The sequence below is a fragment of the Stigmatopora argus genome, chromosome 18, assembly GCF_051989625.1.
Source record: "Stigmatopora argus isolate UIUO_Sarg chromosome 18, RoL_Sarg_1.0, whole genome shotgun sequence".
Taxonomy (NCBI): Eukaryota; Metazoa; Chordata; class Actinopteri; order Syngnathiformes; family Syngnathidae; genus Stigmatopora; species Stigmatopora argus.
This window is the reverse complement of record NC_135404.1, coordinates 10,166,226-10,178,091: the sequence shown is the minus strand read 5'-3', so window position 1 is coordinate 10,178,091 and position 11,866 is coordinate 10,166,226. Positions and strand designations below refer to the sequence as shown.

The window sequence follows — 11,866 nt, the reverse complement described above, 5'->3', positions numbered from 1 at the left end:
TACATAGCTTTTGTTTGAAGTTTAAATTGATAGTTACAAGTGTACACAAAGGCAACACAGTGTCAGGGACACGACACAAGTGAGCAATGGTGCATTCACTGAATTTGGAGGTTTGTAAACTCTCGTGCTTCCAAAGGTCTTTCGTTTTTATTGAATCACTTTTAGAAGACAGAATTATCGGTCACTCCCACGGTGCCTCGACACCGTCCTCGACCTCGGCGTACACAGACAGCTCCTCGTACAAGTCCCCCCGTCCGTATCCTTCGATGGTCAATCCCTGTGCAGACACACGCGTGCACATTGGAAGTTGTCCACCATATAAATTCACTTCACCACCGCTTATGCTGGTCAGGGCCCCGGGGTGCTGGAGCTGATCTCGGCTGACCACATAACTTTTCATCAAAAAAATCATTAAGTTCACTTCACCACCGCTTATGCTGGTCAGGGCCCCGGGGTGCTGGAGCTGATCTCGGCTGACCACATAACTTTTCATCAAAAAAATCATCAAAACCTGGTTAAACTCACCTCGTAGATGTGCTCTATTTTGGGCTCCTCGTAGATGCGCTCTCTTCTTAGGACCTAGAAAACAAGAATGAATGTGACAGAAAGCCAAATTAAGATGGCTGACTTTTTTTGGGATGGCCCTAAATGATTTCATGTGACGACGAACTAAAGCTAAATGTGCAAAGCGCTCAGTTTCTTTGACTTCTCACCATTTTACGATGGCGTTGAAGCAAAAGTGTCACAATGGCGGCCAGCATCAGACCCTCCAGGACTATTAGGGCGTCTTTCATGTTGCTTCGACGCAGTGCCTGTGCTCTGTTGACAAGCCCTGTTGCAAGAAATTGAAATGTGAATTTTTAAAATTAAATATAAGATCAATTCCATTTAAACTTTTGACATCTTTGTGCAAAGTAGAAATGAAAAGAAGCTTTTATGTGTGCCCTGTGAGTAAACATGTGCCGCGTTGCATTTGTATATTGTTTTTTATCGCTGAATAAGGGGAATTGCAATCATTAATAAGGGGAGCAATTGGCCGAGGTTGAAAGGTATGCATTATGGCGTTGAACCTACTGGCAACTTGCAGCTGAGTGCCTGATCCCCACGTGTCATTGATGCGGCAGAAGTAGATGCCACTGTCCTCCAGGGTCAAATCGTGCAGGATGAGGAAGGCATTGACCGTGAAGTCCTTGTCGCGAGTCATGGCGTCTTTCAGGGGCTGCCTTTGAGCGGCGTCCTGGTCATAGCGGGTGGCCTTGAACCAGCACACCTTTGCTGGGAGGTGCTGGTGGGAGGATGCGCAATAGATGGTGACAAACCGGTTGGGTCGCACGCCGTAGAAGCGCGGCTTCTGAGCGATGGAGAACTGGCGGCCCAGAGCAGCTAAGTTGAGAAAAGCAAAATAGAAGTTAGGAGCCAGTACTTGCCGTATATTCCTGCAGTTCGATATTGCATTTTTAAACAGGGAAGCTTTTTACTGTATAAAATTAGCCTCCATCTTACTACAAGTTAGACATTTAAATGAATATTTTGCCATCTATTGCGTTATACCGTTCATATTTATATACACTTTCTGTATACATACAGTGTAACTGAGCTAAAGTATATATTTGAAACAATAGCTATAATAAGGTGACTATCAAGACTAACTTCCCCTTTCCTCCAGATGTCCAGGAAATCAAGCAAACCCCCAAATAACACACAAAAAAGGTAAGAAATACTTATTTACCTGGCACGTTGATTATAACCAGAGCACAAAATCCAAATAGAAACCAGCGCATGATGCGACGATACAAGTACTGAAAAAAAAATGAATAGAAATGCTGATATCTCTGGAGGAAAATTTGTTGACATGCAGTGGAGGAGAACAGTCACCGTTTCCCTTGTGAGGATGCAAATAAGAGGGCGGCACGCCTAAACGAATTATTATTATCATTACAGGCAACTTGTCACATTACTTATTTAAAAACAGGCCAGATCAGTACATATACTTAACGTTTTATTTGTAACAAAAAAGAACAGTTATGTTACAAGTACTTATTGCCAATTTTTAAATATGCCACGGTTCAGAAGCTATTAATAAGAAACAAATGTTAAATTGCATGTTAAAGTTTACTGTAGAGTGAAAAAATAAAGGGTATTATAATCTAGTAGTGTAGTACTTTTTTAAAAATTATTTATTATTTCTTTTTGTGCATAATGTTACATCATTTTTGGTAAAATAGTGATTAAAGCAACAAACAAAAAATATCCCGAGGAGCTGTTTGGGAGCCGAATGAATTCCCTTTACTAAACACTACATTATTTATGTGTGTGTTTTTCTTAATGGCATATTACATAGAAACTATACACACACCCAAGCATGGACACAACAATGTCTGTGTATGTCAATAATATTGAAAGTAAGACATTTTCAATTAAGACAAAGTAAAACGACCCTCAGAAAGCCGCAACAGCGTCCACGTGAAGCCAAAAGCGACTTGATGAGTCGAACTATTAATAAAATTATTAATATCATATGGACATGTAAACATGAGTGCTGCCCTTTTAAGGTCTCCTGGCACGACAACGGGAAATGGACAAAAACATCTATCCATCATGCACGTTGATTGATGTTCTCTTTTAGACGTCCATCATCCTCATTGGCTGCAATTGGACCTGGAGGGCCTAAAAATAAACGTGCAACAGTGCAATATTCAAGTGGGTCTTGCTAAATGTTAGCCACCGCTAATGAGCAGCAACATGGATCCTTCTTGCGTACATCATAAAGTGTTTTAGAGGGAAAGACAACACATTTTATGAATGACCAAAATTGACTTGATTGGAAGTCTAGCGCTGTTAATGAGGTTAAAAAAATCAATTTCCTCTTCCCCTGGTCAGGATGCACCCTCCCACCAATTATTTATTCGCTAATAGATGTCAATTTACTTTACATCAAGTGAGTATGCAAGAATTTAGTATTAAAAGACTTAGGTTTCGGTATAGTATCTGTATTGCCCGATAATAACCCCACCGAAATAATGGAAAACAGGATAAGAAATACTTATTAACCTATTATGTTGATGTTAATCAGGGCACAAAATAAAGAGAATAAAAATTGTGAGGCCAAAAAATGGTATCGTGCAAAACACCATTCTATTCCACATAAGCAAAATTAAAGTCTGTGGTTATTGTTAAACAAGATTCACATGATAAATGTGCTGTCTTTCCCTTCCTTGAAGGATTTAGCTCTTTTGATTGGGTAAAAGTGTCGACAAAATGCAGTTGAAACAAATGCAGCCCTAGATCCTGCAAAGTTACTGAGTAAAAAACTGGCTTTGGTTAGAAATGCGATTCTTTGAGTTTTTTCCGGAGACCGCCAAGGCCTCGATTCGGTTGAGGTGCAGAATGAAGTACCACCTCTTTAGTGATTTCCGCAGGTAAATGTACGACAGAAGCGGCAGGACCACGTTGTGTTCCTGGTGCCGCCGAATTTTTCCATGTTTTGTCCTTGGCGAAGTTGGAGTACTTTCCATATAGATCTTCCATTTTGCGTGCAATGAGTCCCTCCCTCTCCGCTGTGTCCTGATCCTGCGCCACCCCCTTTTTGGCTCGATGCAGGAAGGCAGCGTGGCGCAGTCCGCGTCGCAGCAGGTGGCGCCGATAGGCCCGCTGGATGACGAGGGCGGCGCGTTCCTCCTCCTTGTGGCGTACGGTGGTGGTGATAGGCGCGAAAGAGTCCGAGGTCGGGTTGCTCTGAAGGAACTTGGTCTTAATGCTCTCCCGCATGGCCGCCATTTCCAAAGTGTCTCCCAGGACCATCTCGATGACGGCCATCAAGACGTCCAAGCAGTGGATGCGGTCGCCGATGACCAGCGGAAGGTCCATTTGGATCAGGCGAAGGCGGTTGGGCTTAGCGACCCTCAACGGTTCCTGTAGCGCGTCGCAAAAATCCGAGAGGCGGGCGTACTCGATGAACATGGTGCCGTCCTTGTCGAACTTCTCCCACGTTTCGTTGAACATCTCAAAGTCCTCCTCGCACAGCGCGTCGCCGCTTTCCTCCTGCGCCACGTTGAAGTTCTCCAAAATGATGGCGATGTACATGTTGACCACGACCAGGAAGGAAATGATGATGTAGCTGGTGAAGAACACCATGCCCAAACCCGGACTGCCGCAGTTGCCTCGGACGTCCGTGCCAGGGTTCTCAAAGTCGGGGTCGCAGTCGGGGGGCTCCCTGTTGAGCATCGGGAGAAGGAGCCCGTCCCAGCCGGCCGACGTGGTGATCTGGAAGAGGCAAATGATGCTCCCGCCAAACGTCTCGAAGTTGAAGATGTCGTCGACGCCCGCCTCCTTTTTGACGTAGGCGAAGTTGGACATGCCGAAAATGGAGAAGATGAACATGATGAGGAAGAGGAGCAAACCGATGTTGAAGAGGGCGGGCAGCGACATCATCAGGGCGAAGAGGAGCGTCCGGATGCCTTTGGCGCCTTTGATGAGACGCAGAATGCGACCAATCCTGGCCAGGCGGATCACGCGGAAGAGGGTCGGCGACACAAAGTACTTCTCGATCACGTCGGACAGCATCGTGCCTGTTGAAAAAGACGTTGGAGAGGTGAGGGGAAACTGGCACGGTGACCTGGTCGCCATCACTCACCGGCGATGGAGAGGATGACCACGATGAAGTCGAATATGTTCCAGCCGTTGGTGAAAAAGTACTGGCGCAGAGCAAAGAGTTTCAGCAAGCACTCCGTGGTGAAAACCACTATAAAGGCCAGGTTGACTTTGAAAAGGAAGTCCTCCTTTTCGGCGCTCTGGTTGTCCGTCTCCACCATCATGGTCACCATGTTGAGGCAGATGAGCACCATGATGAAGATGTCAAAGAACTGCTGGCTGATGAAGTCAAACACCAGTCCTTGGAAGAAGTTCTGCAACGTTTACAATCCTTTTTCACATTGCATGTCCCCTTCAAAGTCTAATTTCTAAATAGTAATCATACAAGGATTTTACCGTGGGACGCGGAATTGGCTTCTGCGGCTTCTTGGAACCGAGTTTTTTCATGGCTTCGTAGTACTTCTTCTGCTCTTCTGTCATGAAGATGTCCTTGTCTCCCAAGTGCAGTGGCAAATATCTATATCATCTACTGCATTTCACCATGCAAATATGACTAAAGATCATGCGAGAACACTCATCTTTTTCTTCTGCTGGTTGAAGTTGTCAATGATAACGCCGATGAAGAGGTTGAGCGTGAAGAAGGAGCCGAAAATAATGAAGATGACAAAGTAGATGTACATATACAGGTTGATCTCGTAGGACGGCTGCTCTTCCACCTGACATGAAATGCATTTTGTTCATAAGAAGAATCCATGACATGAAATTTTCACCGACTCTAGTCCAAACTGGGGTGAATTAAGAGGATCGTTGTGGACATGAAAATGGTACTCGGACGTTTGGTCGAAAGACGTTTGGTCAACCGGACGTTTGGTCGAACGGACGTTTGGTAGAACGGACGTTTGGTAGAACGGACGTTTGGTAGAACAGACGTTTGGTTGCCGGGTTGTTACTGTTGAAACCAGCTCTCAAAATTATAATCATGAGAGAGAGAGAGTTTAATATCTAAATATCTAATATCAAAATATCAACAGTAAACTCTCTGTCATAATTTGACAGCGAGCGAACCCGGCGACCAAACGTCCGTTCTACCAAACGTCTGTTCTACCAAACCTCCGTTCTACCAAACGTCCGGTCGACCAAACGTCCGGGGACCAAACGTCCGGGGACCAAACGTCTTTTGACGAAACGTCCGGTCACGCATGAGAATGTGTACCTCTCTCGAGTCGACGGCAGCATACATGATGTCCATCCAACCTTTAAAAGTTGCCTGAAAAGGTATCAGAGAATGATTTTGTCAGATTCTTTTTGAATGAAGGCAAGTCAAGTTGAGAGTCAAAGCCAACCTACCACTTGAAGCAGCGACAAGTATCCCTGCCCCACATTGTCGTAGTTGACCTTGACATTGACCCAGCGGGCCTCGCCCGTGTCCTCCTGCAGGGCCAGGCACTCGCTGCGGTTGTTGATTTCAGCGACAGGAAAGAGCTCCCCCGTCGTGGTGTTGATGCAGCGGTAAAACTTGCCGGCAAACATGGTGACGCCCATGATGCTGAAGATGAGCCAGAAGATGAGGCACACCAGGAGCACGTTGAAGATAGATGGAATGGCGCCGACCAGCGCGTTGACCACCACCTGGTAGGAAAAAGTTCAATTCTGGGTGTGAGGATCCCAGCTGCAAGTGATTATTGACATCAGATTGGTTGTCTTATTACCTGGCTGGGCTCCCACGTGGCGTAAAACATGCAAGCTGGGAGAAACGGGACACACATCAAAACAGCCATGACACATGCAATGGTTTAGTCAAGGTAGTTGAAGCTGACTGTCATTTGTGAGACTGTGAGAACTGAAAATTTGGGTTTAATTCCAAAACGGCCATCAAACGTCATCGCAATCTCGACTGGCGCTTACCCTCATGCCTTCAAATCTGGAGAGGGCGCGAAGAGGCCTTAGTGCCCTGAGAGTTCGGAGGGATTTGATGGGGCCCAGCTCGGAGAAACCCAACCAGTTGGCCACCAAACTAATCAAAGAGATCTGCGGAGAGAGGGGACAGTTCGGAAGCCGCTAGCCACCCCGACGTGACTTGGCCGAACTTACGTCGACGATGAAAAAGTCCAACCAGCACCAGGCGTTAGTGAAGTATGTCTTGAAGCCGTACGCCGTCCATTTCAGGATCATTTCCACGACGAAGACAAAGGTGAAGACTTTATCCGCGTACTCCAGGATGATTTTGACGATTCTCCGCCGCTCGAGGTAGACATCTTCAAAAGCCTGCGCAAAAGCGCAAGACTTAATGAATATTTTACCACAACTACAATTTGTATCCGTTCCAATCGTTCACCAGGGCGCCGCTGCTTAGCAGGATCATGAAGATGATGAAAGTTTCAAACCAGTCGTGTTCAACAATAGCAAAGCAGGTCTTGCGAAGCGTCCACCATTGCTTTCCTCTGATTGTGCTGACGTCCACGGTGAGGCAGGGCCAGCGCCGGACACAGTCTGACGGTTAAGGAGCTTGTGTTAGGTTTTGCGCAGTCATTTTCTATGTGGGGCGCATTGACTTTAGTCAAAGCATTCCCACAAAAGCACTAGAAAGCACAAACTGGCGCCATTTTCATACTTTGAGTGAAGCAGGCTTCTGGTTCAACTGGCTCCGGCTCTTCCTCCTCCTCTTCAACCGGTTCAGGCTTTGACGGCTGATAGTCCGCTGTGCTGCACAGCGAAGGGTCGTTGTCATCAGAAGGCACGCCCATCAGCTGCTCGGGAAAAGCAGAGGCGTCTCTTCAAAAGCACAAGAGAACATTCATTTTCTGAAGAGAGCTACTCACTTTGACTTCTTTTATATGACCCAGCTCGTCTTCTAAGCTTTTCTAGAGAACGTAAATGTATCAATTAGGTAGTAGTACGTTTCCCTTCGGTCAGTGGCGATTATGACAGTCTTACGCTGTCATGAGGGTTATCTCCACACGTGGAGACATTCGAGTCGTAGTCCTCGTCGTCCATGTTTTCATAGTCGGATTCTCCCTGCGCGAGGGGCACGTGGAGAGCAAGCTCTCCTTCCAAAACGGCGCCTGAAGTCCGTCCAGCTAAACAGTTTGAGTTTCTTTTGACATCCCCGCCAGCGTCCAAATCGTTCATCTCCACCACCTCGGCGCTGGCGTCCGCCGTCGCCTTGAATTTTCGGTCCAGTATCCTTCGAGGCACATCGGCGGCAGCCGACTTGAGCCAGTCGATGCCTCGCGTGATCCTGCCGACAGCGATCTGGAGGTTGTTCAGCTCGCCGTCATCATCTGCTGTGGACAGGTTGTCGCCGCTGAAGGAACTGAGCAGCAGTGCCAGGAAGAGATTCAACACCTGAGCAGAAAAGGGAAAAGAAATGGTGTATCAGTATCATACTAATACTCGTTTCGGTGTAATACTAGTAGCCCCCTAGAGATGAATAATATTAAGCTCTTCAACTTACTACTACTATAAACTACTTTTTATAATGTTCAACTGCTCACAATGGAACAATATTCTGTCACGCTTGAAAGAAGGGGACGTCTTGTGACCTGCTGTTTGGTAGCCAATGAGTTAACCTTGAATTGAATACGCTTGCTCAACACGTTCTGTTCCATAGCGCCGTACTTCCCCTTCATGCGAACATGTATCAAATCTTGGATTAAGCAACATGATCAGCACACGACCTGAAACGCTCATCAATTACAGCTGAATATGCCGTCTCCGATTACGCCTTCACACTCTCTCAGCAGCTGTTGGCGTTTGTTGGCGTGGTGGCAGTACGCCGACCGGAGTTAGATCTTTACACATACTCAAGGTCAAAAGCAGCATTTGCTCTCAAGTCGTTGGATTTAAATAGAAGTGTACCCGTTGTTATTTTCCTTGTTTTGGGGGGTTTGCATGTGTAGCGAGGTCACGCTAGTTCGAGGCCTACGGGATGGACTCAAGGGGGTGCGATCATCTGGAGAATTTTGGCACTTGGCAGTTGGCGCTTTTCAGCTTCCCCACTGATGAGCCATTTCCTTTTCATTTCTATGAATAACCTACCAGGAAATTTTGTGCGTGCTCACGATGAAATATTGCCCATCAATTTGCGGTCATCTTGCTTTAAGGGAATCCAAAAGAGAACGTTACTTAGTCCAACGTCAAGATCCGCTTTCCCAAAGGCACTGACACTCTGGGCTCAAATAAACAACAATTATAATTGCTGGTGTGTTTTACTGAGTAAAATTAGTCAGTTTTTCTATAAAGGGTTGAAGGCCTCAAGCGCCAACTTTTGAAGAGCTCTGCATTGTCTCTGAAAGAGTTGATTTATTTCATTTAGAAAAAACTAAAATGGAAAAGCAAAAGTAAAAATGTTTTTTTTCTACTTTCCGAACTATCTATTTGACTCACCACAAGATTTCCAATGACCATGACCATCATGAAGACGATCAGGCACATGGCAGCGCCGGAGACCTCCATGCAGTCCCACATGGTCTCAATCCACTCGCCGCACAGGATTCGGAAGACGATGAGGAAAGAATGGAAAAAGTCGTTCATGTGCCAGCGCGGCAGCTCGCAGTCTTCGGAGATCTTGCACACGCAGTCCTTGTAGTTCTTGCCGAACAGCTGCATGCCCACCACGGCGAAGATGAAAACGATGATGGCCAGCACCAGCGTTAGATTGCCCAAGGCGCCCACCGAATTCCCGATGATTTTAATCAGCATGTTGAGTGTGGGCCAGGACTTGGCCAGCTTGAAGACGCGAAGCTACCTCCGAAGGACAAACGGAAATGATCAGCGTCCGTTCGATCCAAGGGCGAGTGAGAGGCGCTCACCAGACGGAAGGAACGCAGCACTGACAGTCCCTGGACATTGGCCAGACCCAGTTCCGCCAAGCTGAGCGTGACAATAATGCTGTCAAAAATGTTCCATCCCACTTGGAAGTAGTAATATGGATCCATCGCGATGAGCTTTAAGACCATCTCAGCTGTGAAGATCCCAGTGAAAACCTAAAAAATGTAAAGAATTAAGCACAATAGGTTTAGAGGACTATTCGAAATGGCACGTGACAAGTGACGTTAAGAACTCTTGGCTTGCGTTCAGTACGCAGAGGTGTGAGACAGATGGAGTACCCCATTACGTCAAGCGGCTCCTAAAATGTCTCCCACTCACCAGGTTGCCCACGGACAGCATGTGGTCAAACTCTGGGGTCATGGGGTAGTGTTCCATAGCCATGAAGAGCGTGTTGAGCACGATGCAAATTGTGATGGCCATGTCAAAAAAGGGGTCCATCACAATCACATACAACCACTTTTTAAGGACCATCCATGGGCTGCAGCAGTTCCACTTCAGGAAAATGTTGGCAAACTTGTACCAGCCCGGCGGACAAGGCCTTTGAGCGTCCTCCAACTCTGGACACAGTCACATGTTTCAAATTTACACGCTTCTTGTGTCAAGGTGCCAGCAAAAGCAAGGCCATCTTAAAAGTGAACTTATTTTCTACAGTCGCTGTGGGCTGACTTAATTGTGAAGAGTAGAATATACAGTCGCAGTCAAGAAAATATTGTCATGTGCAATACTGGACAAAGGAAGAGCCATGTTAATGTTTAAAAATGTAATATAGCCACAAACAGCAGTGCTATAAGAGCTCATCTATAATTGGTGTGGGCTGTTTTCACCAAGGCGACAACTACAGTTGGAAAGCCTCAAGGCTTTAGTCACGTGCGATTACTTAATTCTCCAAATTTGAAAGAGCGCATCCTGGCAAAGCTTCGATGTTGACAGAGACCCTTACAAAAGCGTGCTAATGCAACCGTTAGCTCAATGCAGTATCAATATGAGCCCACTCCTCCATGAACTTTAACCGTGTATATTTCCTGGCTTAACACCCATCCGACGCGAATGGAACCGAGGTACCTTCCATGACGCTGGAGGATCTCTGCCTCTGCTCGTCTGATTGAAGCTCATCTGGGCTTAGCATGCCTGGAGACCTCTCACGGAGCTCTTTCTCGACAGCAGACTGGCGACAGACCATCCGTGATGTGGAATCAGATACATGGATTTGAAACGGAAAAAACAGAGTCTGACCTCGTCCAAGGTAGGCGACCGCACCAGGAGGCTCGGGACCATTTTGCCGTTACAATCCCTGACGTCTTGGTCGCACTCCGGGCTCAGCTCGGAGGCCGAGTGATGACTCTGTGCCTGCTCGCTGCTCAGAGAATCTCTACTTGCAGACCGTTGAGCCTGCTAGGTCAAAGAAACTAGGATAAACAAAACGACTCAAAGCTCAAAGATAACAAAATGATGAAGAGTGGACCTGCTCAGGATTCTTGAGCTGTTCCAGAATGCGCTGGAACTCTTCCTCTTTCTCCTTAGCCTCGCGGTGCGTGGCCTGGTTCTGCTCATCGTATGCCATAGCCACCACCGCCAGGATGAGGTTGATGAGGTAGAAGGAGCCCAAGAAGATCACCACCACAAAGAAAAGCATGTAGGTTTTCCCCGCCGTCCGCAGGATCTGCATTCGGGACAAATGAGAAGCCACGAGATCTAAGGAGGCATTCCCGATTGTTTGGGAGACAGAAGAAAAGACTTCAGGAATTCCAACCAGCTGGAAGAGGTTTTCCCAGTAGTCCTGGGTCATGAGTCTGAAGAGCGCCAGGAAGGCCCAGCCGAACGAGTCAAAGCTGGTGTAACCGTAGTTTGGGTTCCCGCCGGCCTTCATGCACATGAAGCCTTCAGGGCACACTCTAAAAAAAAGTCATGGAAGTGAAAGCAAAGGTAAGACCTCCTCTCAATGTCCTTAAAATGAAGAAATGAGCGTGACGTCATACCCAGCATCAGAACTGTTCCCGCATACAAGGGGATCTTTGCTGCCTTCCAAAAAGTAGTGGTTCTCTGAACAAAAACAACCCAGAATGCTGAAAATGTATGCAGACAAGAAGCTGAATAAGAAAATAAGCTAGCAGCAACATACGGGAGTTCTCGATGTACTCTGCGAAATTAAAGGTGCCGTTGGAAAAGTCGCTACCGTTGACACCAAGCGTGTCATTGTACACCAGCGCCGCCTCGGTGACGTCGAACAAATTTTCCGTGTCGTTGCCGTGAATCGGCCAGCGCACGCACTTGTGTCGCAGGGTGCCCATGAAAAGTTGCAAACCGACCAGGGCGAATACGGCCAGAGCGAAGACCGTCAAGACCATCACGTCCCCCATTTTCTTGACCGACTGGATTAGCGCACCCACAATGGTTTTTAGACCTGCCGAGACAAGACTAGTGGTTAAGAACCATTCTGGTGCAACGG

At 46.9% G+C, this 11,866-nt stretch overlaps 2 protein-coding genes across 2 annotated transcripts in view; both read right to left on the bottom strand.

The window, feature by feature from the left end:
- Positions 1-181: 181 nt before the first annotated feature.
- On the bottom strand, positions 182-1,904 carry cd79b (CD79b molecule, immunoglobulin-associated beta). Its single transcript, XM_077625723.1, has 5 exons — positions 1,730-1,904; positions 1,075-1,383; positions 714-832; positions 526-579; positions 182-277 (listed from the first exon to the last, which is right to left on the bottom strand). The coding sequence occupies exons 1-5, from the start codon at positions 1,779-1,781 to the stop codon at positions 182-184; spliced, it is 630 nt and encodes a 209-aa protein (XP_077481849.1). The 5' UTR covers positions 1,782-1,904.
- Positions 1,905-1,986: 82 nt separating this feature from the next.
- The window catches only part of scn4aa (sodium channel, voltage-gated, type IV, alpha, a), a 35,867-nt gene continuing 25,987 nt past the window's right edge, over positions 1,987-11,866 (bottom strand). The window contains exons 20-40 of the mRNA XM_077625724.1: positions 11,540-11,821; positions 11,397-11,460; positions 11,171-11,312; positions 10,883-11,080; positions 10,654-10,809; positions 10,483-10,585; positions 9,739-9,977; positions 9,402-9,575; positions 8,977-9,333; positions 7,525-7,935; positions 7,410-7,451; positions 7,202-7,337; positions 6,926-7,080; positions 6,682-6,855; positions 6,496-6,618; positions 5,938-6,219; positions 5,804-5,857; positions 5,169-5,306; positions 4,987-5,091; positions 4,634-4,904; positions 1,987-4,568 (exon numbers count right to left, since the gene is read on the bottom strand). Coding sequence (XP_077481850.1) covers positions 3,322-4,568; positions 4,634-4,904; positions 4,987-5,091; positions 5,169-5,306; positions 5,804-5,857; positions 5,938-6,219; positions 6,496-6,618; positions 6,682-6,855; positions 6,926-7,080; positions 7,202-7,337; positions 7,410-7,451; positions 7,525-7,935; positions 8,977-9,333; positions 9,402-9,575; positions 9,739-9,977; positions 10,483-10,585; positions 10,654-10,809; positions 10,883-11,080; positions 11,171-11,312; positions 11,397-11,460; positions 11,540-11,821 — 4,853 coding nt within the window. The 3' untranslated portion in view covers positions 1,987-3,321. The remainder of the gene's footprint in view (positions 4,569-4,633; positions 4,905-4,986; positions 5,092-5,168; positions 5,307-5,803; positions 5,858-5,937; positions 6,220-6,495; positions 6,619-6,681; positions 6,856-6,925; positions 7,081-7,201; positions 7,338-7,409; positions 7,452-7,524; positions 7,936-8,976; positions 9,334-9,401; positions 9,576-9,738; positions 9,978-10,482; positions 10,586-10,653; positions 10,810-10,882; positions 11,081-11,170; positions 11,313-11,396; positions 11,461-11,539; positions 11,822-11,866) is intronic.